A 26,812-nucleotide genomic window follows, 5' to 3' on the forward strand; every position below is an offset into this window, starting at 1 on the left:
AAATTTTAAATATATCTATTTTAATTTATTTTTATAAAATATATTGTTATAAAATAAATCTTATATCATAAACACAATTAAAATAATAAAACTTTTTCAATTTATAATATAAATTGTATTTATAGCATATATTTTAATATAAAAGATGTTAAAAGATGTATAAGTAGAAAATATATAGATTTTTAATCAATTTAAAAATTTATAATATATATTTGATATTGTTATTGAATCATTAACTATTTATGTCAAATTTATTTATATGTATATAAAAATTTTAGGTAAATGTAATAAAAAAAAAATATTTGAAAAATATATTGACTAGAAAATACAACATGCGTCTTATTTTATATATGTATAATGATAAAGATTTTTTTTTCTTAAATATCTTTTATATTTATTTAGAGATACGTATTGAATGTGGAAGGTGCATATATATATAAATATATATATATATATAATTGATAAAAGCTTATACAAAAATTTTCAATGTAATGTGTATGTTGTTGTTTGTTTAAGTCGATTAAGACTTTTCATTAAAAAGACAATTAACTATTGAGACATGAAAAAATGAATTTGTTTAACTATTCTTATTAGTTAACATACTTAACTAGAATTTCAAAAACTTTTTTTCCAGTTTATATTTTATTTTATTTGAAGTATCATTTTAATAATCAAGAAAATTATGCATTTTTTAAGCTTATTTTTTTAATAAATTAATAACCTGGTGGTAAACGTGGAGCAGGGCAGTGATCACATGATCCAACTTCACCTTGTTCACCAATTGGTCCTTTTTGTCCTCCTTGTCCAGCTCTTCCATCTCTTCCTGGTGCACCTTGATCTCCTTGTTGTCCTGGTGGTCCTGGATAACTATTTCCTGGTGCTCCTTTTGGTCCTTTAACTCCAGGTATTCCTTGTACTCCCTTGATACCTTGTGGTCCTTGTGGTCCTTGAACATATATAAGTCTTCCTGCAGCACCTGGAGCGCCTTTTGGTCCTGGTCTACCTGGTCTTCCTGGAGTTCCTTCAGCTCCTTGTGGTCCTTTTTCACCATTCAAACCTGGTTTAGCATTTTCTCCTTGTGATCCTTTTGGTCCTGGTGGTCCTTTTGGTCCCATTGGTCCTTGTGGTCCAACAACACCAACTGGACAAATTATACATGGTTCATATGGTTGAGCTGGTATTAATTCAGCATTCTTTCCTGGTTGACCATCTTTACCATGATTTCCATCATTTCCATGTTGACCTTCTACTCCAGGTGGTCCTGGTGGTCCTGGTGGACCTTGATGACATGTACAACATACTTGTTCTGGTTCAGCATTAACAGCAACACCATAACCTCCTCCCATATTTCCACCACCATTCATTGAAACACGTCTTCCTCCATTGTTTTGATTATCTTTATCAGCAATATATTGACCAAAAAGCCAACCTCTTTTTATTCTATGATTTTGTCTTTTTCCAATTTGTAATGCAGTAACTTCTAGCAACATATCTTTTGATTTTACCTTAAAAAAGAAATAAATATTTTATTTATTTTTAAGTATAAAAAAATTTACCTTGCAAAAGTCAGTTTCACTTAAAAGATGAGTTTGTAATGATTGAACATAATTGTAGAGCATTGGTAATGTAACAACAGAAGCAAAAACAGCAGCAGTTGAAACGACTATTGCTATAAAAGCAATACTACGCATTTGTCTATGTTGAGGTGTATCTTTACCTTCCATATTAATAATATTAAGTTAAAAACTTTAAAGATAATATAAATTATAATAAATTTTATCATATTTATATACTCAAAACTTATAATATCCAACCTCCAAATAATCAAGCTTCTTAACAAGACAAAATGCCAGTTTCATTATTAATTACCCTTGGGGTTTTTTTTCCTTTTTTTTATTAAAATGTAGAAAAAAATATGATAGTTAATTATGCATACTATATTATAAAAAAAATTAACTATTTGGACTAAGAAGAATAAGGAAAAAAACAAGGAAAATATACAATTCGGGTTAATCTTGATTATTACCGCACATGAATGTTTAAGAAATAATTATATGATTGTAGTTTCATGTTTTTTTTTAATACTATTATTAATCATCTTATTAAAGCCTGTTTCCATTTTGTTGTTTATTTTATATAAAAGTTTAAAAAAAAAACAAAGTAATATTTTATAATTTGAATATAATAATTAAACATACTTATATTTTTATTTAGAAAAAATAATAAAAAATACTTTTTTATCATTTTATAAATTAAAAATAAAAGGATTTTTAATGTTTCTTTTTAATAATTTATATTATTTTTAATAATATTTACGAAACAAAAGTTAAAAAAAATAGAGATCCAATTATTTTTTTAAAAATAATATTATATATATATTTATATATAAGTATATTGTTTATAAATCTATAGATTTATATGTTGCTTTTAAAATGTTTTGATATGGGACACATAAAATACTTGTAGAACTTTTTAAACCGTTTGATAGATATACTATGACTAATTCATTATCTAAATCAATATGTAAACCTTGACATCCATATCCTGGATGACCAAAAATATATTTAGATGAATCAACTAAACTAATATCCCAAAAAAATCCTCTTCCTTTATAAACTGGCCATAATGTTGTCCTTTCTAAATGCCAATTTGTTAATGTTGGTTCTGTTATTTGACTTAATGTTCTATTACTAACAATTTTACCATTAATAAATAAATTAAATAATTTTCCTAAATTATAACTATTTGTTATTCCTGTTATAGCACCATTTGGTATTGATAAAATTTTTGGATCATTAAAAGGAATATCATTTAAAGTCATCTTCATCCATGATGGATTTTCTTGCATCTTAACAATTGGTGAACCATTTGGTTGTAAAAATACAATACCAAACATTGGTATCATTAATGGTTGAATTAATGTATCTTTAATAATTTCAATTATTGATGGTTGTGATATTTTTGCTACTTGATGATAATTTTCTTTTTTACATCCAATATCAATATCAAGATTATATGGTATTGCAATTTCATCCTTAAAAAATGTATGTAATGATCTTTTTTTTGGATCAGTTCTTTTGACAATTTCATTAATAATCCAACCAAATGTTAAACCATGATATCCAGATGTATAACCTGGTGGCCATATAGGTGTACTATTTTCAATAATCCTTGCTATTTCTTCTTCATTTGATCCTATTTCTAATGATATTTCTTTTTCTAAATAAGGTATACCAGCCATATGTGTTAAAACATGTTCAATAGTTGTATTTTCTTTACCATATTGTCCATATTCCGGCCAAACTTTAGTTACTTTATCTTCATATTTTATATAATTTCTATCAACAAGTAACGCTATACAAACAGATGATATTGCTTTAGTTGTTGAAAATATAACAGTTTTAGTTTTATGATCCCATTCTTCATTATTAGAATTATTTTTAATTCCACCATATAAATTAACGACATTTATTCCCTTATAAAAAACAGCTACATTAGCACCCTCTCTTTCCATTCCTTTTAAAAAATTATTTCTATAAAAATTTATAAATAAATCATATGTTAAATAAGAAAAAAAAAAGTATAAGAGAAATAAAAGTACAAATACTTACTCAAAAGCTTTTTTAACGTAATCAAATTTATTATCAATATAACCATTTATTTTAACATTTCTTCCATATGACATTGGCCAATATACATGAGCAAATATATTTAATAAAATAATTAATAAAAATACTTGTATAATACCATACTTTTTAATATCATCCATATTTGATATAATATCTTATAAAATAATAAACAACTTTTTGAATTTTAAAATATATAGTAATTTTTAATGTTTCTTATTATTGAGAATATGTCCTTATCAATATAAAGTTTTTTAAAAAAAAATATGGATAAAGTAACCTTTTTTAATAATGTGTTGAAACACACGAAATGAGATAATGATAATATGTATTTGATTAAATTTAAAACTATAAACGTTTAGTACGAACTGAACGACTCACCGAGAAAAGAAAACATAAAAGTGTACAGTTAATAATGATTTAACAAATGATTAAGAAGTTCAATTGATAAGATTAAAAATTTATTTTATTTGTTTAAAAAGTTAACAATATGTAATGAAAAGTTAAGTCTATTTCAATTTGTTAAAAGTTAAAATGTCTTTTGTAGTTGTTTTTTTTTTCTACATTATCAGACAAAATAAAGCTGTATGATGACTATTGGGATAAAAAGTTTCATTTATTGCTTGAAAAATTATTCGGAAAATATTTCATCTAATTCAATGTTAATAAATTTTTTTTTTAATTATAAGGAAAAAATTTTTTTGTATTTATTTCATTTATTTTTTGTTATCATCAATATTACGAAAACGTTTTGTTGTAATTAAAACTAAAAAAAAAATTTTATGATTATAATAATTATTGTTTTTATTTCAAAACTTATAAAACTTACGATGTGGTGAATTTAATATATTTCTTATATTTCTTGCATATGGGGCTTTCATTTTAGACAATTGATTCCAGTATAACAAAGAATTATAATCCATATTGTCAAATGAATCTCCAATACGAAGTTTATCATTGTAAGGAGCATAAAGTAAGTGACGAAGATTGCTTAAATCATTTTGATCACTTATGACAACTTGAATGAATGATACTTGAAAAATTAAAAGAGCAAGTAATAACAATGGTAAAAGTTTACACATGATATCTAAAATATATAATATATTTAGTAATAAAACTTAAAAAATAAATGAATTAAAATTTTTATTAAATATATGTAAAAACATTAAAAATTTTTTTTAAAAATATTTACTAAACTTTTTTTTTTCATAAACTTATAATATTTTCAATAAGGAAAAAAAAATAATAGCAATATTAACTTTATGAAAAATAATATTTTAATTGTAACATTTAATGGAGAAAAAAAAATTCTTTTTTTATAATTATGGTGAGTATTATTTTAATAAACAATCAAGAAACAACATTTCATGAATTATTTATCATATTTATTTGCGTAATGCATTAGTGTAAAATGTTTTTATAACTTTATCTAATTAAATATTCATTTGATACCTTGGAAAAAATATTTATTATGTATAATGATATCAGAATTGCAAAAAATAATATATCTTCCTTTTTTTTTGGTGACAAAAATTTATAATGGAATAATAACAAGATTTAAACATTCATATGAATATAATTGTTTGTGTATCCTTTTAAGATATGATATTATGGAGAATATTTGTTTGGATAAAATAAATTATTCAAACGAAGGTTATTTATTATTCTTATCAATATTATAATGACCAAGCTTTTGTTAATGAGACTTCCTTATTAATTCCTTGAATTTATTTCTGAATTACCTTTATTCTTGGTACTGGTAACACGATTTAGAGATGGACGATTTTTGTGACTTGATCCTGCTTTGTTGACTCGTTTTTCACGATTCAATGAATGTTTTAAAACAGTTTTATTACCATCTTCATTTTTCTCTAAATCTTCAAAATTTTCTAGTGAATCTTGATTTTCAATATCACTACCCTCCAAATTATTATTTTGATACTCATCACTATCTGGAACAGTTGAATTTTTGTTTTCACTATTTTCTTCACTTTCTACAAGTGTTTCGTTATTTGTTGATACAAATTCTGACTCTAAATCTGAAGATGAATCATTAGCTACTTCCTCACTATTTTTCTTTTTTTCATGATCTTTTACAGCATGTCTTTTGTAAATAAAATTATTATGTTTCGTAATATCAGTAACCATAGTCATATCTTCATTAGCATTTTGATAAGGAATGTCTATATCTTAAATAAAAATTTACGAATTATTAATAAACATATGATTTTACCTTCTTCGTCTATATTTGTTATTTGTCCATTAGATAACAAATTAATAGTCAAAATAAGTATAATGTACAAAAAAATTTTAAAAGCAAGTCGCTTATCATATATCATTATTACAAAATGAAATATATCTCAATAATAATCTTGATATTTAAAGTCTTTTTATTAAACATTAAAATGATTTATTTGGGGTTGGATGATTAAGGATAATTAACTGGATTGAATAATAATATTATTATAAAAAAAAATTACTAAAAGTAATCGAGGCATAAATGATATATCAAATACTTTTTTAACAGTATTTTTTAATTTTTTTAATTGTAAATAAAATTATTAAATCATATATCCCTCAATTATAAATATACTTTCATGTCAAAGATGATAAAAAATGTTTCAAGAATAGATATACATATTTTTTTTATAATAGAAAATATCAAATTTTTTTAATTGATTATCTATCATATAAAATTACTTTTCTGAATTTTTAAAAAATAATAATCATAATAATTTAAAATTATCATATTTTTTTCAAGTTAAATGAACTTTTTAAATAACAAAATAAAAATTATTTACTAATATTATATTGAGTAAATATTGCTATTTCAAAAAACAAAATTGAACTAAGAAAAGAAAATTTTTAATAATTTATGTTGTTTTCAGTAATTAACAGAAAATATTTTTATTTAACAACTTTAAAATTAAAAAAAAAAATGTTGTTATTTATTTGGCAAGGGTAGAAATTTTCCATTACCTGTATTATAATAATTTGAATTAACAAATTTTTATAATTAGTTTGATAAAAAAACTTTTTGAAGGTTAACTCGATTCAATTGTTATTATTTTTGATAAAAAGTCAATAATATTTTTATCAAATTATATGTATATTTATGTAATTATAAATATATATTTTATTTTTAAAAAAAATGTAAATAATTAGAAAATAATTACATTTCTTTAAGTAATTTAAATTTTATGAAATTATATTGTAAATATTAAAATAAAACAATGATTTCAATTAATTTGCAAAATTATTATGCCAAGTATACATTTTGAGGCAAAAAGATAAAAGATTGTTTATTCACTTCTTAGTCATTGAAGCAAATCGTTGCTCTTAAAAAAAAGAAATTAATTAAAATAAATCATTTTTGTAACATACCTAACTTCTTGACATACTCATCAAGATTATAAACTATAGCTTCTAAATCTTTACTAGCCTTATCAATTACATCAATTTGATTAAGAAAAGTATGTAATTGCTCACCTAAAAAAAATTATTAAAGTTGATATTATATAAATTTTAAAAATAATATATTACATTTTTGATTTAGTTCTGTATATTTGTCATTGACACTTCTTGCAACGTGTTTCATATCATCATATCTTTGTGCTGCAACATCATTCATATCACCTAACACTTTATATTCTTGAATTGTTGCTTAATAAGAAAAAAAAACTATATAACAAAATTTTAAAATAAAAAAAAATCTTACATTCAATTTGTCCCTCCAAAAAAGAAGAAACTTTTTGATTCATTATTTTAGCTTCTTTCTGAGCTTTATCAGTTTTATCAACAACAGCTGGTGTTGGTGGTAGTTCAAAAGAAGTCCCTGTTTGTTCATTAATTTCAGCCATTCTACTAAAAATTATTTATGATAAAAAAAAAAATCATAATTTGTTAACGAACAATATTAAATATAATCTTTCAAAAGAATAATCTATCGCTTTATTTAATTTTAATATATCAATATTAGCTGTGCTAAAATATAACTATACAATTTTTTTAAAATTATTTTAACAACATGTTCCAATGGTTTTAATCTATGGGTTTTCATTACGTAAATAATATATTATAATCTTTAGTATTTAAAAATCTTTGTTTTAAGAATAAATTATTACGTAGATGTAAATTTAACTATACAAATTTTAAATAAAACAATTTTGAACTTTTAAATATTATATGATCAATAATATTGTTAGAAATAAATAATGTTAATAAATATTTTGGTCATTTTTTTATAATAATATGATATATGAAACATATAATGATAAATCTTATCAACTCAATATAGATAAGCTACTAGAATTATTTAATGAATGAACATACAATATTAAAAATTAAAAGAATATTATTAATAAAGCTATCAAAAAAACATTATTAAAATATTTGAAATTAAAAAATTATATAAATATTTCATTTAAGATATTTATTTTTACTTTTTTTTTTCACAAATAAAAAGGAAAAAAAATAGTTTGTTTTTATTTAACTAGAATTATTTATAATAACCAACATGTGACAACAGAACTAAACTAAATAATTAATTTAAACAAATTTTAATAACATATTTAATATTACTTATATATAAAACATTTACAATCCAATTTTTAAAAAGCTGTTGGAAAAATGTTTATGTGAACTTTAATAATACTAATAATATATATAAAACTGTGAAAACAAATTTATCACTACAAAAATATATAAAAAAAAATTAATATATTCTAATCAATTATTAAAAAAAAACGTATATTTGTAATTTAATATTTATTCTGTTATTTTTTTATATCAAATAACAAATATCTTAGTATTTTGTTTCCAAAAAGGAAGTATAGTAAAACTAATTAATAATTAATAAAAAAATATAATTTATTTAATCAGCTAAATTCATTTTTACAAATACAAATGACATAAATAATATAATATTATCTAGTAAATAACTATAATATCATTTTCACATTGTTTTTAATGAAAAAAAAAGTGTTAAATTTAAAGGACTAAAGGCATCAAAGAATGTAGCATTTTTAATTATGAGAAAAATAATTTTAAAAGACAAATGACTTTACATTTTTATAAATATAAATAAAGGATAATTCTCTTTTATTTTTAAAGAATGGAATCAACTGACTTTAAATATTTTATTTGCTTTAACTTTTTTATATATTAATTAAATAAATCATTGTTCTTTGTCAATTGGAAAATTTACTAAAAGTTAAAAAAAAAAAGTTTTATTTATATTATTATATGATACATATTATTATCCTTATGTCAATAATTTTATAAGAAAAAAGTTAAAAAAAATTATATTGTAGTAAAAATAGTTATAAAAATTAAGTTATCAAATTATTTTCATTACCATTTTCACTTTCTAAATAAGCCCATTGTTGACTTTGACTACCATATGGACAACTAAATTTCCATTCATCTGTTTTAGAGAAATCAAATTCACTAATAACAACACTTCCTGATATAAATGTTGGTACTTTTATATTTGATAAATCAAATTCAACATTTGGAAAACATAAGTCATATATATCTCTCCATTGATTTTCAGCATGTCCACTTGGACAACAATCATCATCACCACTAATAAAATTTTCAAAACAACATCTATTAAATGAGTCTGTTGGTGAGTGACTTCTTGATTGTTCCTCATCATTACAACATTTATGTTTTGATTGTAAAAATTTTTGTATACAACATAATTGTATAGTAACATTTGAACATTTTCCTGGTACACATAAATCTGTTAAAAGTATACGTTCATGACAACAACGATGAACTTTATTTAAAGGCATATTGGCTTTTTGATGGAAACATATTTCATCTGTAAATCCTGCACATGGCATATTTATCTGATAATCAAATTGTCCTGAGTTATATGTTGGCCATAATTGAATATTTGTTGGTGTTGGTTGCGGTATTTGATTTCTCTAAAATAAATATATAATAATATTATGAAAGAGATAAAATATTACTTACTGTTGATTCTGTTGTTAAAGGGATATCAGCAATATCAAGATATTCATAATCTTCTATAGATACTTGATCAGATGTATCTGGATACAATGAAACAACATCAGGATAATTTTTATTTCCCGTATTAATATTAAAATCATTAAAACTTTTTTTATCATTTACATTTTTTTCCATTTTTTTATTTGAAATATAATTAACTTCATATGGTTTGACTGTTCCATAAAATAAATTTTCAATATTATTTGGATTTTTATTAATTGTTGGATTAAATTTTTTATTATTATTAATTGCTTTTATAGTTGGATTTAGTGTTATTTTTTTATCATTAACATCATTTGGGAAATTATCATATTTAGTATTTGTTTTTGCGTATTGTGAATCAATGTTAGTATTTTTTGGTTCAACATTAGTATAACTGCCATCTTTAATAAAATTTCTTCCTTGTTGTTGATAGGTATTATAATTATTTATATTATTTTTTTGATTTTTTGAAGTATCATATTTGCACCATCCACAATAAGCATAATTTACTGCTCTATTTAAAATATTATATTCTTCCATAAAACTTTGATCATTAATTGGTTGTTTTTTTCTTACCATAGCAAGTCTACCACATCTAATAATATATTATAATTATTATTAAAATTTTATTTTAAAATGTCATTCTTACCTATCAAATAACAATTTTTCATCATCACTAGCATTTAAATAATAATATGGATCAAATTGCCCACCATCATCTTGAATTATAGATACATAAGTATATCTATTTTTCAAAGTAGTAAGATAATTTTGATCAAATTCTTTGTCAATCAAAATAAGAAACTTTATATCACGTAACATTGCTCCCAAACGATTAAATTGAAATATTTCATTTTCAACATTTCTATTTGAATAGGTAATTTTAGTAAGATATAATATATTTCCTATATATGGTTGAATAAAATCTTTATTTTTAAACCAAACTTTATTTGAAACATTAGTACATAATTTCATTAATGTTTCTACATATTGTTGATTAATAATAATCAAAAAAATAAGTATAATTTTAAGTAATAAATTCATTAAAAAATATTAAAAATGATATATCTATTATATTTAGTTTATAACAAAATGAAAAGATAATATAAATCAATAGATAAAATATCTTTTTAAAATTTTCAACTAAAGATGCCATTAATATAGAACATATTATCTCTACCTTTCATTTAAATATAATAACTTTAATTTTCGATTATAGATAATTTAACAAGATGCTATATATTATAATGTTTATTTTATTTGATTATTAAAAAAAAATGTACAATATATAATCATAAAATTTTTTAAATAAGCATAAAAAATATTTTCAACTTGCCTTTCTTTGGTATTACAACTTGCCAAAAAAAAAAAATTAAATATAGAGTAAAAAATTAAAATTATTTAAACAAAAGTAATCTTTTTTTTTCCTTCATTTAAAAAGAGATCATAATTAAATTTAGAGAATTATTTCAATTTCATCTGAATAACTACTATTTGTTGGTGAGGATTCTGGAGAACAATTCTTATGTTTAACCATTTTTTTTAATTTTCTTCTTATTGAAAATCTATGATCACAGGAAGTGTCATCTCTTATAATCGGTTGATTATATTTAAATGCATCATTATCATTACTTTCGTTATTTTGTTCATTTTTTTTTGTTTTATCATTATTTTTTGAGGTTAGTGATCCTATTGAAGGAATAACAAGTTTTTTAAACCAGGTTACATCAACACCGAGAGTATGCCTTGTAAGTGAATTTCTTCTATGTTTGCGAGGAGCTTTTATTTTACCTTTAGATGATTCTTTTGTCTTTGATACGTTTGAATTTACCAATCCTTGATTAACTGGTGGTTTAGATGTTACAGAGAAGAGATCTTTTGAAATTATCTTTAAAAAAATATATATTATTTATAAATATATTTAAAAACTTACTGGTTGTTCTTCATAAGGACTTTTTAATGTTGGAGTATTATCATTAAGAATTTTTAAATTTGTATAACTATCAACTATTAAATCAACATCAATTGACATTTTTTGTTTAATATTTTGTAATATTTTAATATTACTACTATTACTTATATTATTTAATTTTGGTATAATAATATTATCATTAATTGGTATATTTTCTCTTGATGAAGTAAATGATGATCCAGGTGATACAGTAGATTTATTAGATGATCCAGATGATATTCCACTTGAATCATTACCAATACATTCAAATTTAGTTTTAACTTTTAAATTACCATCCCATTCACCAACTTTATATGCTACTATTGAACTATGATCTAATTTACCAGGCATTTGCATAATCATATCTTTAATTAAACGTCTCCTAATTCTTTCCTCACTTTTTGTATATGTATTTCTAATTCTATATAATTCAGGATCTTCTAATGTTTTTCTTTTAACTTCTGTTAATTTATGAGCAAATTGTAAAAAGTTTTGACATAATGATTTTGCTGTTAAATTATTAATTTCTACTTCTATCATATCACTATTATCACAATTTTTTCCATCACAACCATTTTTTGCAACAGATGACATACGTAATAACATTAATTCATGGCGTTGTTTAGCATCAATACATGGTAATGTTGCACTACAACGTAAAGGAATTTTTTTTAATAATGGTGGAAATGAATTTTGTATACTATTTTTTAATTGACTTGTTAATGATACATTTTCTTTTGACTTATTATTTAATATTTCTTCTTTTTTAATTGTACAAAATTTACCAACAACTGGATCAAAATTATCACTAACACCATCAGATGTTATAAAAACAATATCACCCTCCTCAACAAATGTCATTGAACATGTCAAATTATGTAATTGTGGATTTCTTCCATCAACAGGACCTAATGCTCCACCCGCATCACGCATATCTCTCATTAAACTAATGTCATGTGATGCTAATGTTATTTCACGGACACCATATTGTGGATTTTGTACAAAACAAAGAGAATCACCAACATTACATACACATAAAACAAATGTTGAACTATTTTTTACAGGTGCTATAACAGATACACAAAGTGTTGTTAATGAACCACCTTCTTGTAATATTAATGCATGTCCAGCATGAAATGCTCCAAGTAAACAATGAAATATATCCTATAAATAAATTTATTATATTTATTAAAAAATATTATTATTAATATACATACATTTGTTGTTCGAAACACATTATTTTCAAGATGTTTGTTAATATGATCAATTGCACCTCTAACTCCACATCTTGCTGCAAGTTGTGCACCTAAATAAAAATATAATTAAATAATAAATATATAATTTTTTTTTACAAACCTTCACCCCAATTTACTCCATCTGCAAGTGCCATTATACAATTATTTTCACGTGCCACAATTCCAAAAACATCAGCAATTGGTGATCCAGCATTTTTTCCTGTTATTGGATTTGTTTCATATAATGATATAGATGCACCATATGCTCTTTTATCATCAAAAACATTCCAATCAAATTCATCTATAAATAAATATAAATATTATATATAAGGATAAAAAAAATATATATTTTTACTTGTATTGTTAATTGGTGATTCACGACCAGGATGAAAACCAAGTGATTCTAGGTGTGCTAAACGATAATCTTTACAATGTCTTTTTTCACTTATTGGTTCATCATTCCATTCATTAATAGAATTTCCATCAATAGATAAACATAACTCATCATCCAAATTTGCCATATTTACAATTGGTTGCTCTTTTTGTTCTCGAACTCTAGTTAATCCACCATCAGGACCAGTATATGATGCTTTTATTTTTAATGAAAAATTATCTAAATTTATAACTGGTATATCTAAACCTGTCTTTCCTGAATATATCTCTGGCATTGGGTTATTTTTTTTACTTTTACAATTTATAACCCATTCATTGATGATATCAGATATATCAGTATCATGATGATTTTCCTCAAGATGTTTTTTAAAATATATCTGTTCATCTATAAAAATATCATTTGTTGAGTCTTTTGATGATGACCATATAGATGTTCGTAATAATGAATTGACCCGTTTACGGAAAAAAGAAGTCATATTTTTCTAAAATTATAAAAAAATAATATTAAGAAAAAATAAATGTATATATATAAATATATTAAAATTAAATAATAAATGTTAAATATAAATATTACTTAAAAGTTTGTATATATATAATAATGATCACATAAACAAAATACATTTTAAGAAGTAAATTTTAGTAGCAGAGTTTGATAAGCAAAAAGAAAACGTCTCAACATTTATCTTTGAACAAAAGAAAGATAAATAAACAATAATGTTTATAATATTAAAACAGTAAGAAGAGCATCATTAATAATAAGTTTAAAATTATTTCATAAAATTGAATTGAAGTATAATAGAGAGGACAAAATATATATATTTGTGTATCCATCTTTTCTACTATATCTGTCAAGTGTTAATATAATAACTTCTTAAAAATGTCGTCAAAAGGGTTGACGAAAAATGATGTAAGGTAAAATATTAATCTATCATTATATGTGTTAACAAAATTTAATAAAATTATTATTTAATATTATAGGAAGTAAAAGAAAAAATTTATAATAACTTTTAATCTTCAAATATAAACTTTACTATTAAAATTAATTTAAAAAGGATGTTTATAAAGATAATGAGTAAAAAGTTAAAGTTATTTGATATATCTTTAGGTTAATCGTATATTCCTACGTCAATTGAGTACAAAGTAATAATAAAATTTGATATATAGGAAAAATGACCATTCTATTATAAAAGATCATAAACCTTGTGATTCAATATTTTTTATCATTAAAATGTGTTTAATTAAAATTATCTTCATCTATCATATTCTATAAATATTTGTTAATTGATGTATGATTTTTAATAAAATATTTGTAAAAAATTGTTTAACAATCAGAAATAATTTGAATATATTTAAAAATTTTTTTATATTTATAAATTTCTTTAAAAAAAACAACATTTTTAAAAATAATTTAAGCGATTATTAAATGATACATATTTTCAATAGGAAAAAACATCTGTTCATATAATAAAATAAAATAGAATTTTCACATTTTAGAAGAAGCAATTAAAATAAAAGTGTAAAATAATATTTAAGGATGAGTTAACAAAGAAATTTAAACTTTCTATAGTTATATATATAATATATATTTGTATGTATAAAAAAAAAAGCACTTCACTTTTAAATTATATTTTTACTATATTTATTTATTTTATTTTATTATGGTAAAAATATTTAAAAATACACTTAAAACTTATTATTTTTCATGTAAACAATACTTTAAAGTAATTATTAATATAATTTATACAAAAATATATTTTGGTTAAAGATATCATCCATATTTTTTTTAGTAAAAAATATATAAATATCATAAGAGATGACTAAAGATCTTTATATATTTTTAATAGATTTACAAAATATTAAATCTCTTTTAAAAATATTTATAGATGATGAGAAAATAATAATATGTCCATTTTAACAAATATACGATAATAGTATCAGGTATCACATAAATAATAAAAATGATGTAGTAAGTGATTTTAATAATTCAAAAATATATGTATTAATTTACAAAAAGCATATGTGTAAATATATATTTAAATGGACTATGAAAGATAAAAACAATAAAAATCTATTTTCTAAGTTCTTCTTTTATATTTTTATTTTTTTTTATGAATTAAATACACAGTATGTCATCGTTAAAATTTTAACATACTTCCAGTTTTAAACTAAAAATTAGTTAGAAGTATTATCATAAATAAAATGCGTATTGTTGCAAATAAAGATATTTTATATGTATATAAATGAAGTTTTACTTTTATTATAATAAAATAGTTTTATGTAAGACAAAAAAAAAAACAACATTAAAACCCCTAAAAATAACTTTTTAAGAGGAAAGTTTAATTTATATTTGATTATATCATATTATAAGCAACTGAATTATATCTAACATGACAGTAAAAGTGGTTAATTTTTCTAAACAAGTAAAAATTTAAATTAAACTCTTCTTATACAAGTGTCTATAAAATGTTTTTCAATAAATTTATACTTAAATGACAAAAGCAAAAAAAAAAAATAATTTTATGTATAATTTTATTTTTATTAAAAAATAAATATTTTATAAAATAAATATTAATATTTTGTTTAATATATTATTTAAAATAAAAAGAATTTCATATGACAATCATAAAAGAGAAGAGATAAAAAAAAATTCAGTAAAATGTCCATTAAATATATAACGTGATAAATTTTGTTTATAACTATTAATATCTCTCGCTATTTGGTAAAAGTTAATATATATCTAGCTTATCAAAAAAAAATATATATATTTTTAAATAAAATGCCATAGCTTTAAAATATAAAGTTTATTTTCGCCTAAAAGATATATACTATTTATCTAATCAACCTTATTATTTTTATAAAAATATATTTCTAAACTTTATAAGGGTACTTTTTATCTTGAATGTTGCAAATTTTTGTTGTCATTAAAAATTATTAATTATTTATCAGGAAAAAGTAATACATATATATTAAAGACAGATTAACTTTCTTTAATCATAAAAAAAGGTTAAAAATGTATTCATTGTAAAAAGTATTAGTTGATATAGTTAACAAAAAAAACTTTGTAAATATTACTAAAAAAAAATGTATATTAATAACAATCAAAAATTCAAGTTTTTTTTTTTCTTTTTTTAAACAAAAATAAATTATATAGATATAATAAAGTAAAAATTAAAATTTATATATAATTTGACAATAGATACTTTAATATGATATATTACTATTATATAAATTAATTTAAAAATTGGTAAGACAAAAAAAAATGTTACTTGATTAGATTAAAAATACTTGTTATTTTCAATTGTCAACAAATATATTTGATTATTATTAATTACCAAAATTAAAAGAAAATGATTAAAATTTATAGATATATGTATATAATGAAAAGGACAATAATTATATCATTTTAATACAATTTTGGTAAAACTTTTTAATATACTATCCTTATTGTAGATTAAAGTAGTAGAAATCCGATAAAATTTTTAGTACATGTATATATTATATGTATAAGAGGATGAATTAAAGTAGATTTAAAAAGAATACTTTCATGGGACGAGTAAGTAAAAATTTTTGGCATTGATAAAAAGTATATGTATATATATATATATATATACATATGCAAAAGAATAATAAAATTTAAAGATAGGAAAAGTGTTAATATTATATGTGAAAATTACAAATCTTTTTTGTTGTGACCACAATGTCCATAAGTTATTTATATCAATGTTACTTTATTTTGTTATGAATATTATTTTTAATATTGTAAAGTAGCAAAATATATAGATGATGTATAATTTTTTTATTTTTCAAATAATCTTTTATTCTAAACAAATATATATATATATATATTTACAATTATTCAAAAATTTTTTATTTAAAAATGAAAATTAATTCTTACTAACAGTCATTGTGCCTTTAAAAATAAATATATTTTATCAATTTTATTGTACCACATAAAGAAGATTCTTTATTTTAAATAAAAATAATTATTATTTTTCAAAAAATAATAAATAAAAATAAGAAAAATAACTAAAAATTGAAATATATTAAATAGAATAAACGATTATGTTATTGTACAAATTGTCAAACATTAACTATCTGTGAATAAATGTACTTTTTTTAATTATAAGGAAATTGTTTTTAAATAAATTATGATAGTAAAAAAAAAAATTGTTTCCTATACATTGTTAGAATGATAAATTTAAAAAAAAAAGGAAAGATATTATCAATTCTTTTTTGAAAAACTAGTTAATATTTCTTTTTAAAGTAAAAAGAAGATAAAAATATGAGGAAAAACTTTTTAAAATTAGGAAAAAATTAAACAACTATTATTATGTATATTTATATATATATATATAAGGAAATGATAATAAAATTTTTATAATTGCCCAATTACAAAAAGTTATTACAATAAATAGAATGTATAAAAGTTTATTATTAAGCTTAATGGGTTAAAAGGAAATTTATAGTTTAAGATTGTGTGATGATGAATTTAGATGTGAGAAATGATGAACAATATAATAATAGTCGCATCGTACTAAATTTTTAGTTAATATGTCAACATATATTCATAATTAATATAAGAGAGAGAAAAGGCCACATCTGGAACATATAATGTATATATATGTATATATTTAGAAATATGTGTAAAAGAAAATAGGTGTTATTCTTCTAATTATAATAAACTTAACAATAAATGTCCATAAACTATTTTCTATTGATTATGAGGTAAATTTCTTTACAATATTATATGAATATTAAAAAGGATTAACAAAAAGATACAATAAAATTTTAATATAAATGTCAATTGTACAATTATTATCAAAAATAAATATTATAAATTTTACAGTTCACTAATTTAATAATACAAAGTTTTTCATATAAACAACAAATTATGTTGACAATTTTTTTTTAAAGTACCCATAAAATAGTATATTTAACTTTTTTTGTTTACAAAAATATATTTATTGTATTTATTATTTTTTAATTACTTACTTTTAATATATTTATATAGGAGCATAGAAACTGAGGCTGCTTATTTATGGATGAAATATATTTTGTAAATAACAAAAATAACTATTTTTAAAAATATAAAAATGAAGTCCAAAAATTTTTTTTCTAACGAGATGTAATAGAAAAGATAAAGTAAAATTTATTTTATTATTTTACAAAAAAAAAATGTTTTCTAATCCCAAAAAGATAAATTTCAAAATTTTTAATTTAATGGCTTGATAATATATAAGAAATAGTGTTGTTATTTTAAGTAAAAAATTTTTTTTTATATAATTAAACTTAAAAGTATATTTATATATAATCCTTTTTATAAATTATTTTTTTTTGTCTCATGTAGTATTTATTATATATATATATTTTTTTTCTTAATATGAAATTGAATAATATTCTCATTAAACTTGTGGAATGATTTTAAATTATAGAAATAAGAATTGTCCTTCTATAACTTATGGATTAATTCAAGTAACATGTATAGACATTTTATATATGTTTCGCCAATATTCTATAACAGTCTTTTGACTATATATAAATATACTTTTCAAAATGTCTTATCTCTACTATGATAAAGAAAGCTAAAAAAAAATCTTTCCTGTTAAGCATCCTTTTCATTTTCTAATTTTTCTTTTCATTCGGAAAAAACGTTACTAAAATATATAGCTAGCCTTTTTATGACTAGTCAATATTATATCTATCATATATGTCATTTCATATTATTTTTTTGTTCTATTATATATTTATAAACGTATTATATCTTAGAAAGTAATATTTTAACAATATTTACATTTTTTTTATCTATAAATACTCATTAAAAATGTACCTTTTTTTTAAAAAAAAAATATTCCCATTTAACAAACTTATCAAATATTTATTCTTATATTATTGGGAAATTATAACAAATTTTTATATATTTTAACAGTGTTTTATATATTTTTAAATTTTCTATAAAATATTTTTAATTTTAGTTAACTTTTAAACTTATTTTTAAAACTAAGATGACAAATGAGGAGAAAAAGGTCTTAAGAGAACGTTGGAATGATATGACAAGTTTCATGAATGAAACAGTTAAAGAGAAATGGTGGGATAAAATTATACAACAATATTCTAATAGACCATTCTATAACTTATCTCATCTTCATAATATGCTTCAACTTTTTGATCAACATAAAGATAGATTACATGATCGTTATGCTGTTGCATTTGCAATATTTTTTAAACAGTATGTTAAAAAAAATATATTACTATAATTATTAAAATAAATATATATATTTTTAGTCTTGAATATGATAGTAAATCAACAGAATCTGCAAAAGCTTCCGCTGATGAATTTAAAAAATTTTGTAATGAAACAACATTTGATCAGGAGAGTTATGTTGTTAATTTAATTTTAGAAAGTGAAAATAATTGTACTGATGCTAATTTGAATGAAGGAATTTATGGAAGTGATGATATTCATTATTTAATTGATTTTGATATGATGATTCATGGAGAAGCTCCAGAAAAGTATGACATATATAAGTCACAACTTCGTCAAGAATATTCATATTTAAGTGATGATCAATACAAGAAGGAACGATTAAAGGTTATTTAGACTATTTATTTATTTTTTTTTAATAAAATATTATTTTAGGTCTTGAAATTATTTTTGCAAATACCAAATATTTTTGCAACCAAAGAATTTAGAGATAAATATGAAGAAAAAGCAAGAAAAAATATATCTGAAGAAATTAAATCAATAGGAGAATGAGTGGAAAAAAAATATCTCACTCTTTTATTTGTAATTTTGACAAAAGAATAATAAAGCAAAATTTTGACCAATATTATTATTATTTGGTAGTAAGAAAAACTAATATAAATAAAAAATATGATAATGATTTATATATAATGTGTAATTATATTTTGTAATAACTTCGTTCATTGTATTATTTTAAAAGCTATTTTTTTATGATCTCTTTTAACAAATAAAAAAGAATGATAAATATATATATTTAAATATATATATGCTTTACCGACGTAATTTTGCTTTTAAATTAAAAATAATAAGTAAAAAAAATGCATTGTTACATATTTATAATGTTAGTTAGCTAAAGATTTTTTTTTATGTAAAAAAGGCTAATTAATTGTTTGCTTATATAAATAAAAACAAATCTTAGGCAAGGCGATTAAAATTAATTGAACAAAAAAAAAAATTAATTTACAAGTAAAAAACAAAAAAAAATTTTTTTTTTGTTATTAAAACTTATTTTAGTTATATTATCTTAATTTAGCTTAATATCATTAAATCTTTAAAGCATCTATTAATATCTACAAAAAAAGAAAAATAATTTTACATTATTATACAGATTTACAAAATATATAAAAAAAAAATTAGTTTTTTTTTTCAATTTTTTTTATATCCATCTTCTTTGGTAAGTTTGCCGAGAACTCTTACCAAAGCACTATTTTCACTTTTTAGTTGTTCAAGTTTATCTCTTTCATTTTGGGAATTCTAAAAATAATAGAATGTTAATATAATTATAAAAAAATAAAAGATTACCTTTAATTCTAATTCCATTTTATCTAATTTTTGTTTAAACATAGAATTTTCATTCTGAAGTTTAATAAAATCTTTTTGAAGTTTTTCATGTGCTTCTTTTTCAAGAAGATACAATGTTTTGTAATTAATTTCATTATCATCTCCCTTTTCATCATTTTTATATATAGTAGGTAATTTTGATAATTTAGTAGAAGTATTATCATTTTTGGTATCTTCATTTGATGTAATATTAGAAAGATTTTCACTAACTTTAATAGGTGTTTTTTCTACACAATCAGATATTTCAGAATTTTTATTACTTTTTATTGATAAATTCGTGTATGGTGTAAAAGATTGACTAAAAGAGATTGGTTTTTTTGATGGTAAATTAGTATCTAAAAATTTATACATTTTGGTACCATGTTCTTGAGATTGTTTATTTTGATCATTATAACCGTTTTCTTCACAATTATTATGCACATCTTTAAGACAATAACTTGGTGATATAGAAGTTTGGTTATTAGGTGAAGTGTGTGATTGCAGTGGATTTGTTTTTTGAATAAATGTTTCCACGTGATTAGTTTTATCACTGTTATAAATTTCAGAACGTTTCAAAACATTTGACCGTGAATTAATAAAAGGCAGTTTATTAAGAGAATCTTCATAGGAACTACTAGATGAAGTAAATAATATGTCATCCTTTTTTTTTGTTGTATTAATTACTTCTTTAAGTTCTTCTTGTGTAATACCACGTGTTGATCTTCTTGCGCTTCTTCTTTGTTTGCTTATCATTTTTCTTTCTGATTCAGATTCATCATGAGTCATTTTTTGATTAGGTAGGACAACATTACAACGATTAGCATTGATAGAATTAAACAATTTAACATTATTTTCAACTTTCTTAAGTTTATTTGTCCTATCCCAAGGAACACCACTTATAAATTTATCAACATTCTCATTGTTTGCCATACTATTTGATGTACTAAAAATAAAAAATTTTTATAATATAAAAATATTTTAATAAAAATATACCTCGTTTCTTCAATATTTTTTGGTTTAACTATTGTAACATCATCAACAGATTCATTAGTTATTGACTCATCACCATCTGTCTCAGAAACATCACTTTTCTCATCTGGTAATTGAAATTTATCCAATTCATATTTTGCGATATCTTCCTTTAATTGATTATCTTCATTTAAAATATCTTTTGCAAGATTCTTTGTTTCATCTGTATCACAAATGTCTAAAATATTTTCATTAATGTTAGTTTTAGCATGTATATCAGCTCCATTATTTATTAAAAGAATAGCTGCATCATAATTATTCCAATAAACAGCACCATGTAAAGGTGTCCATCCATCATAATCTTTAATATTTGGATCACATATTTTATGGGCAACCAAAGCATACAATTCAGGAAGGTAATTCTTTGCAGCACAAACATGAATTGCATAACATCCTGTCAATGGATGAGGTTTTTCATCCCATTTTTTATCTTTATACCATTTTAATATATCTCTCCTTATAGATTGTCGTTCTTTAATACGTAAATCATCAATATCCATTTCTAATGCATCCATTTTTTTCTTTATTACTTTAATAATATTATCATCTTTTGCCAAGTCTATTGGTAATTTTTCATCACTATTCATTAATGATGGATCAGCACCATTATCTAATAAAATTTGAATAATTTCTAAATTTCCCATTTCAATGGCAGAATGTAATGGTGTCCAATACATTGGATCTTGAATATTAACATCAGAACCATTTTCCACTAAAAGTTTAACAATCTCACAATTATTATCAATAATAGCATTATGTAAAGCTGTTAAACCATCTGGTCCAACATAATTGATATTAGCACCCTCATCTAAATATTTTTTGATGTCATGAAAATCTGAAGCTTTACATGCAGCAGCAAATTTTATATTTAAATTAAAGTCAACTTTTACTGGTGTTCGCCTTTTATCTGGTTCAAATTGAAGATTATACCGCCAACTTTTTACAGCTTTCTTAAATTATAAAATTATTATTTTTTTTTTAAAATTAATTATAATATATAAAAAAAAAATACAAATAATAACATACCTCTTTATATTCTTTTCTTTTTTGTATGGTATCTAATCTATTACCGACAATAGAAGTAAAATCATTAGTCATATCCACATCCATTTTAATAAACCCAGAAAAATTTGTTTTCTCCTACAAAATTAATAAAAAAAAAATGATATACTAAAAAATTTTATTAAAATAAAATATCATGAAAATATGATTATATTTTAACGAATAGTTGATATATTTTAAGATAAATTTAAATAATAATCTTATTCAGAAAAAATAAATATCATATAATTGGATAATAAAATCAGAATAAAATGAACATAATAAAATTATAATTGTATAGTAAATATAAAAAAAAAATAAATTTTGAAAAGTTTTTTTTTTTCTTTTTTTTTATAAATATATTTAGTTATATTAAAAACATTCAATAACAAAATAATATTGAATATGTTATAACATAATAGTTGACCTCAAACATATCAAATATAATAGTTTAAGTTTAACTAAGTATGTTTAAAGACATTAAGCTAAAGTATGTCATATAGACACATTTGATTTCTTAACAAAAATTTTACTTTAACTATAAATTTAACGGGTTAACAAAAAAAAAAAGAAAAGAAAAAATAAGATAACATCAATATCTTTATAAATTAAATTTAAATAAAAAAGTATAATTATAAAAATATTTATTTTAATTAATAAAAAAAAAAAAAAAATTAAATAAATATTAGTAGGTAAGGATAGTGAGTTGGAAAAATATCTGCATAAATATATAATTGGTGTATAGATACCTCACTTTATAAATTAACAATCGACTTTTATGTTTGACAACTACCTCATACATAAAATAATGTTATACTTTTTATGCCCTAACATTAGAATAATAATAATATCATAATACATATCTATTTTTTTTTTATTATTATTTAATATAATAATAATAATAATAATGTAAAAAATTTATTCTTAAATGGAAATTTATCTAATATAATAATATTTTTATAAAATAGCTTAAATTAAAACATTAAATAATTATTTTTAAATAATATGTTATATAGCAAGCAATGTTGAAAAGTTGTCGACATTAGAACAAATTAGCATTTATTATTAACATTTAAAACTATAATATCTATTTTATTAGACAAAAGACACCCCCTATACTTCTCTAAAAATTATGGATCCAATTTATAATAAATATATCTTTGGGTCACCAAATATTTAGAATAATATAATAAAATACATTAAATAAAAAAAAAAGTATATATATTTTTTTTATATAAATATAATATATATATATAATATATTTTTTCTAGTCTTAAAGATTTAAAAAATAAATAAATTAAGAATTTATTAACAAAGAAATTTTTATAAATAATTATTAGCAAATTTTTTTTTTTTCTTAAACAATCTATATTGACTTTACTTTTTACACTAAGCATATTTCATCAACAAAATTAATTCTAATAATCATAGTAATAACTTTTCTAATAGTTTTTTTTATTTGATTCTTATTAAATTTTATTATACATTTTATCAAATTTTAATGGCATATTTTAACTTTATAGTGTTAAATTTTATACTTTCCCTCTAATAAATAAAAAAAATGTAATAAAATACTAATAAAATAATTTTTTTTATTATTATATATATAGAATGATAATTATAAAAATATAATCATCCCATATATATAAATATATATAATCATTTTATTCTTTAAATTATTATAACAACTTTTCTTTCCTTATTCTAATGTTCTTTATTAAATACATTATTTTATATTTAAAATTCTTTTAATATGTTACATAACATTAATATATTTTAACATTAAATAATTTTTTTTTACCTTATAATCCTTCTAAAATATAGCCGATTATGTAAAATAATAATATTTAAAAAGTAGAAGTTTTTTAAATTTAAATATAATATATTGTTCCTTCAAAGTATAAATATATATATATATATTTCAATGATCTTAAATCATCTATTAATAATTTTTTTTTAAATTAATAAAAAAAATATGTTATTTTGTATAAATAATATTTCAATAATAAATAAAACAAAAACTTTTTTATTCATACAATATTTGACAGTAGATTGTAAAAATAAATAGTAAAGTTGTTTTTATTTAATAAAATATTTGAAAATAAAAGAAAAGAATTAATATTATATACATATGTCATTTGAGTAGAGAATTTAAGTTTTAGTAAATATTAATATCTATTGATTTTATAATATTTTTAATTTTTTGGCAAAAATAATTGTTTTTAAAAATTTTTTAATGGAAAATATATATATCTATATATATTTATAGTAAAGGTATATTATTTTTAAAATTGTATCTAAAAATAATATTATTTACAAATATTTAAAAATTTTTAATATATGTTAAATTTTAATAAAATCATAAATTAAAAAAAAAAGCTTTTAAAAATAAGAATATTATATATACCCTTAAAAAGCATCGTAACCAATTTAAATTGGATATATCAAAATAAATAAATATTTTTAAATAACATTTATATTGTATAGTACATTTTTTTGAAATTTTTATCTTAAAAAAAATGTATACAAAAAAAATAATTGTCAATTCATCATCGTAAAGAAACTTTTATTTATTTAGTATAAAGAAAACTAATTCATTTATATTTATCATCTATATGTAAAGAAAATAAAATAACATTTTTAAATAAGTAAATTAAAATATAACCTTATATTAGTTCTATATAATGTTAAAAAAAAATTTTGTTTAAAAAAAAATGTATTGTAATAAAGATTAAATAATCAAAAATTTTATCAAATATTTAGAAAAAAAAAAGAGAGTAATACTTTTAAATAATAAGTTAATTATATATGCAAATTATACAGTTTCTACTTTTAAAACAATAAATATAAGTTAATTAATATAATAATAGTAGTAAAACTATCTTTTTTCACAATATGATAATAATTATGATGACAAAAAGTTTTTAAATGTGTAAGCGATAAGTATATAACTTTATTAGTAAAGATGACATGACATAAAAATGTTAATAATTATAATTATAATAGAATTGATCTCACATCTGTGGGAATCTTAATGAAAATTTTTACTAGAAATTAATAACATCATATTATTTATTAAACAAAAAGAAACTTAATGTATATGATTATAAAAGTATGAATAATGTCCTTCATAGTTTAAAAAGAAGGAGAGAAATAGAAATAAAGAAAATAAGTACATATTATATATTATCATCTCTTGTGAATTCTTCATTTCAAGATACAAAACAGATATATACAATATTATAGTATATTTATATACTATAACTATTAAAAGATCAAAATTATTTAGAACACAAAAGTTTATGATACTTTTGCAGTTTCCATCATAATATGTAGAAGTTTACAGAATGATTTATTTATTACTTATAACCAACTTTGTGTCTTGTTATTTTTCTTATATTGTATAAGAGACATTGTATAAGTCAATATTATAATATCAAAGGATGGATTATCTTTTTTCAAAAATTAAATAAAAGAAATATATAATACATATGAATAATACTATATATTTTAATAGATGAATCTATGAATAACTAATATAAAAAAAAAATTTTTGTGAATAGTCATAATAGTTTTATATTATTTTAATATCTTCGTATTCTAATAAGTTTTATTTTTTTTTCTTTCTTTTTATTAAGATTTTTTTTTTTACTAAGAAAAATATATTGTCTTTTAATAATAGTATAAATTATTATTTTAGATGTACTATAAATTAAATATAACAATTAAAAAAAATAAAAAAATTTTAAATATAAAATATACTGTTAATATTTTTAAAATAATAAGTTTATTTATGAAGTATGACAATAAATTGTTCAAAAATTATATAAAAAAAAAGGAAGTAACTTTATAATTTAGATGAATAATCTTAAAATAATATGTTTATTTTTAATATAATGTTAGAATGACAAAATAAATTAATATCAAGGTAGTATAAAAAAGAAATATTTATATGTTATTTTACAATATAATAATC

General features: G+C 20.1%; 8 protein-coding genes across 8 annotated transcripts; 1 reads left to right on the plus strand and 7 right to left on the minus strand.

Moving 5' to 3' along the window:
• Positions 1–713: 713 nt before the first annotated feature.
• SRAE_X000008400 (Nematode cuticle collagen, N-terminal domain and Collagen triple helix repeat-containing protein) lies at positions 714–1,724 on the minus strand (the record flags this gene model as incomplete). Its single annotated transcript, XM_024644384.1, has 2 exons — positions 714–1,505; positions 1,557–1,724. The coding sequence occupies 2 exons, from the start codon at positions 1,722–1,724 to the stop codon at positions 714–716; spliced, it is 960 nt and encodes a 319-aa protein (XP_024509949.1).
• Positions 1,725–2,398: 674 nt separating this feature from the next.
• On the minus strand, positions 2,399–3,769 carry SRAE_X000008500 (Beta-lactamase-related domain and Beta-lactamase/transpeptidase-like domain-containing protein; the record flags this gene model as incomplete). The annotated part of the gene is made up of 2 exons (XM_024644386.1): positions 2,399–3,533; positions 3,612–3,769. 2 exons carry the CDS (start codon positions 3,767–3,769, stop codon positions 2,399–2,401), a joined length of 1,293 nt encoding a protein of 430 aa, XP_024509950.1.
• Positions 3,770–4,342: 573 nt separating this feature from the next.
• SRAE_X000008600 (Hypothetical protein) lies at positions 4,343–5,965 on the minus strand (the record flags this gene model as incomplete). The annotated part of the gene is made up of 4 exons (XM_024644387.1): positions 4,343–4,392; positions 4,456–4,713; positions 5,369–5,815; positions 5,860–5,965. 4 exons carry the CDS (start codon positions 5,963–5,965, stop codon positions 4,343–4,345), a joined length of 861 nt encoding a protein of 286 aa, XP_024509951.1.
• Positions 5,966–6,932: 967 nt separating this feature from the next.
• On the minus strand, positions 6,933–7,655 carry SRAE_X000008700 (Biogenesis of lysosome-related organelles complex 1 subunit 2; the record flags this gene model as incomplete). The annotated part of the gene is made up of 6 exons (XM_024644388.1): positions 6,933–6,964; positions 7,011–7,115; positions 7,170–7,289; positions 7,345–7,490; positions 7,539–7,610; positions 7,651–7,655. The coding sequence occupies 6 exons, from the start codon at positions 7,653–7,655 to the stop codon at positions 6,933–6,935; spliced, it is 480 nt and encodes a 159-aa protein (XP_024509952.1).
• A 1,301-nt stretch (positions 7,656–8,956) lies between these two features.
• SRAE_X000008800 (Selenoprotein P, N-terminal domain-containing protein) lies at positions 8,957–10,601 on the minus strand (the record flags this gene model as incomplete). The annotated part of the gene is made up of 3 exons (XM_024644389.1): positions 8,957–9,559; positions 9,609–10,221; positions 10,276–10,601. The coding sequence occupies 3 exons, from the start codon at positions 10,599–10,601 to the stop codon at positions 8,957–8,959; spliced, it is 1,542 nt and encodes a 513-aa protein (XP_024509953.1).
• Positions 10,602–11,082: 481 nt separating this feature from the next.
• Positions 11,083–13,681, minus strand: SRAE_X000008900 (Protein phosphatase 2C (PP2C)-like domain-containing protein; the record flags this gene model as incomplete). Its single annotated transcript, XM_024644390.1, has 5 exons — positions 11,083–11,514; positions 11,560–12,741; positions 12,795–12,883; positions 12,934–13,113; positions 13,168–13,681. 5 exons carry the CDS (start codon positions 13,679–13,681, stop codon positions 11,083–11,085), a joined length of 2,397 nt encoding a protein of 798 aa, XP_024509954.1.
• Positions 13,682–19,207: 5,526 nt separating this feature from the next.
• Positions 19,208–19,959, plus strand: SRAE_X000009000 (Hypothetical protein; the record flags this gene model as incomplete). Its single annotated transcript, XM_024644391.1, has 4 exons — positions 19,208–19,431; positions 19,488–19,552; positions 19,706–19,794; positions 19,843–19,959. 4 exons carry the CDS (start codon positions 19,208–19,210, stop codon positions 19,957–19,959), a joined length of 495 nt encoding a protein of 164 aa, XP_024509955.1.
• Positions 19,960–20,592: 633 nt separating this feature from the next.
• SRAE_X000009100 (Ankyrin repeat and Ankyrin repeat-containing domain-containing protein) lies at positions 20,593–26,163 on the minus strand (the record flags this gene model as incomplete). Its single annotated transcript, XM_024644392.1, has 6 exons — positions 20,593–20,700; positions 20,749–21,709; positions 21,760–22,745; positions 22,822–22,935; positions 24,638–24,649; positions 26,146–26,163. 6 exons carry the CDS (start codon positions 26,161–26,163, stop codon positions 20,593–20,595), a joined length of 2,199 nt encoding a protein of 732 aa, XP_024509956.1.
• Positions 26,164–26,812: the final 649 nt, after the last annotated feature.

Source organism: Strongyloides ratti (assembly GCF_001040885.1).
Source record: "Strongyloides ratti genome assembly S_ratti_ED321, chromosome : X".
NCBI classification, from domain to species: Eukaryota; Metazoa; Nematoda; class Chromadorea; order Rhabditida; family Strongyloididae; genus Strongyloides; species Strongyloides ratti.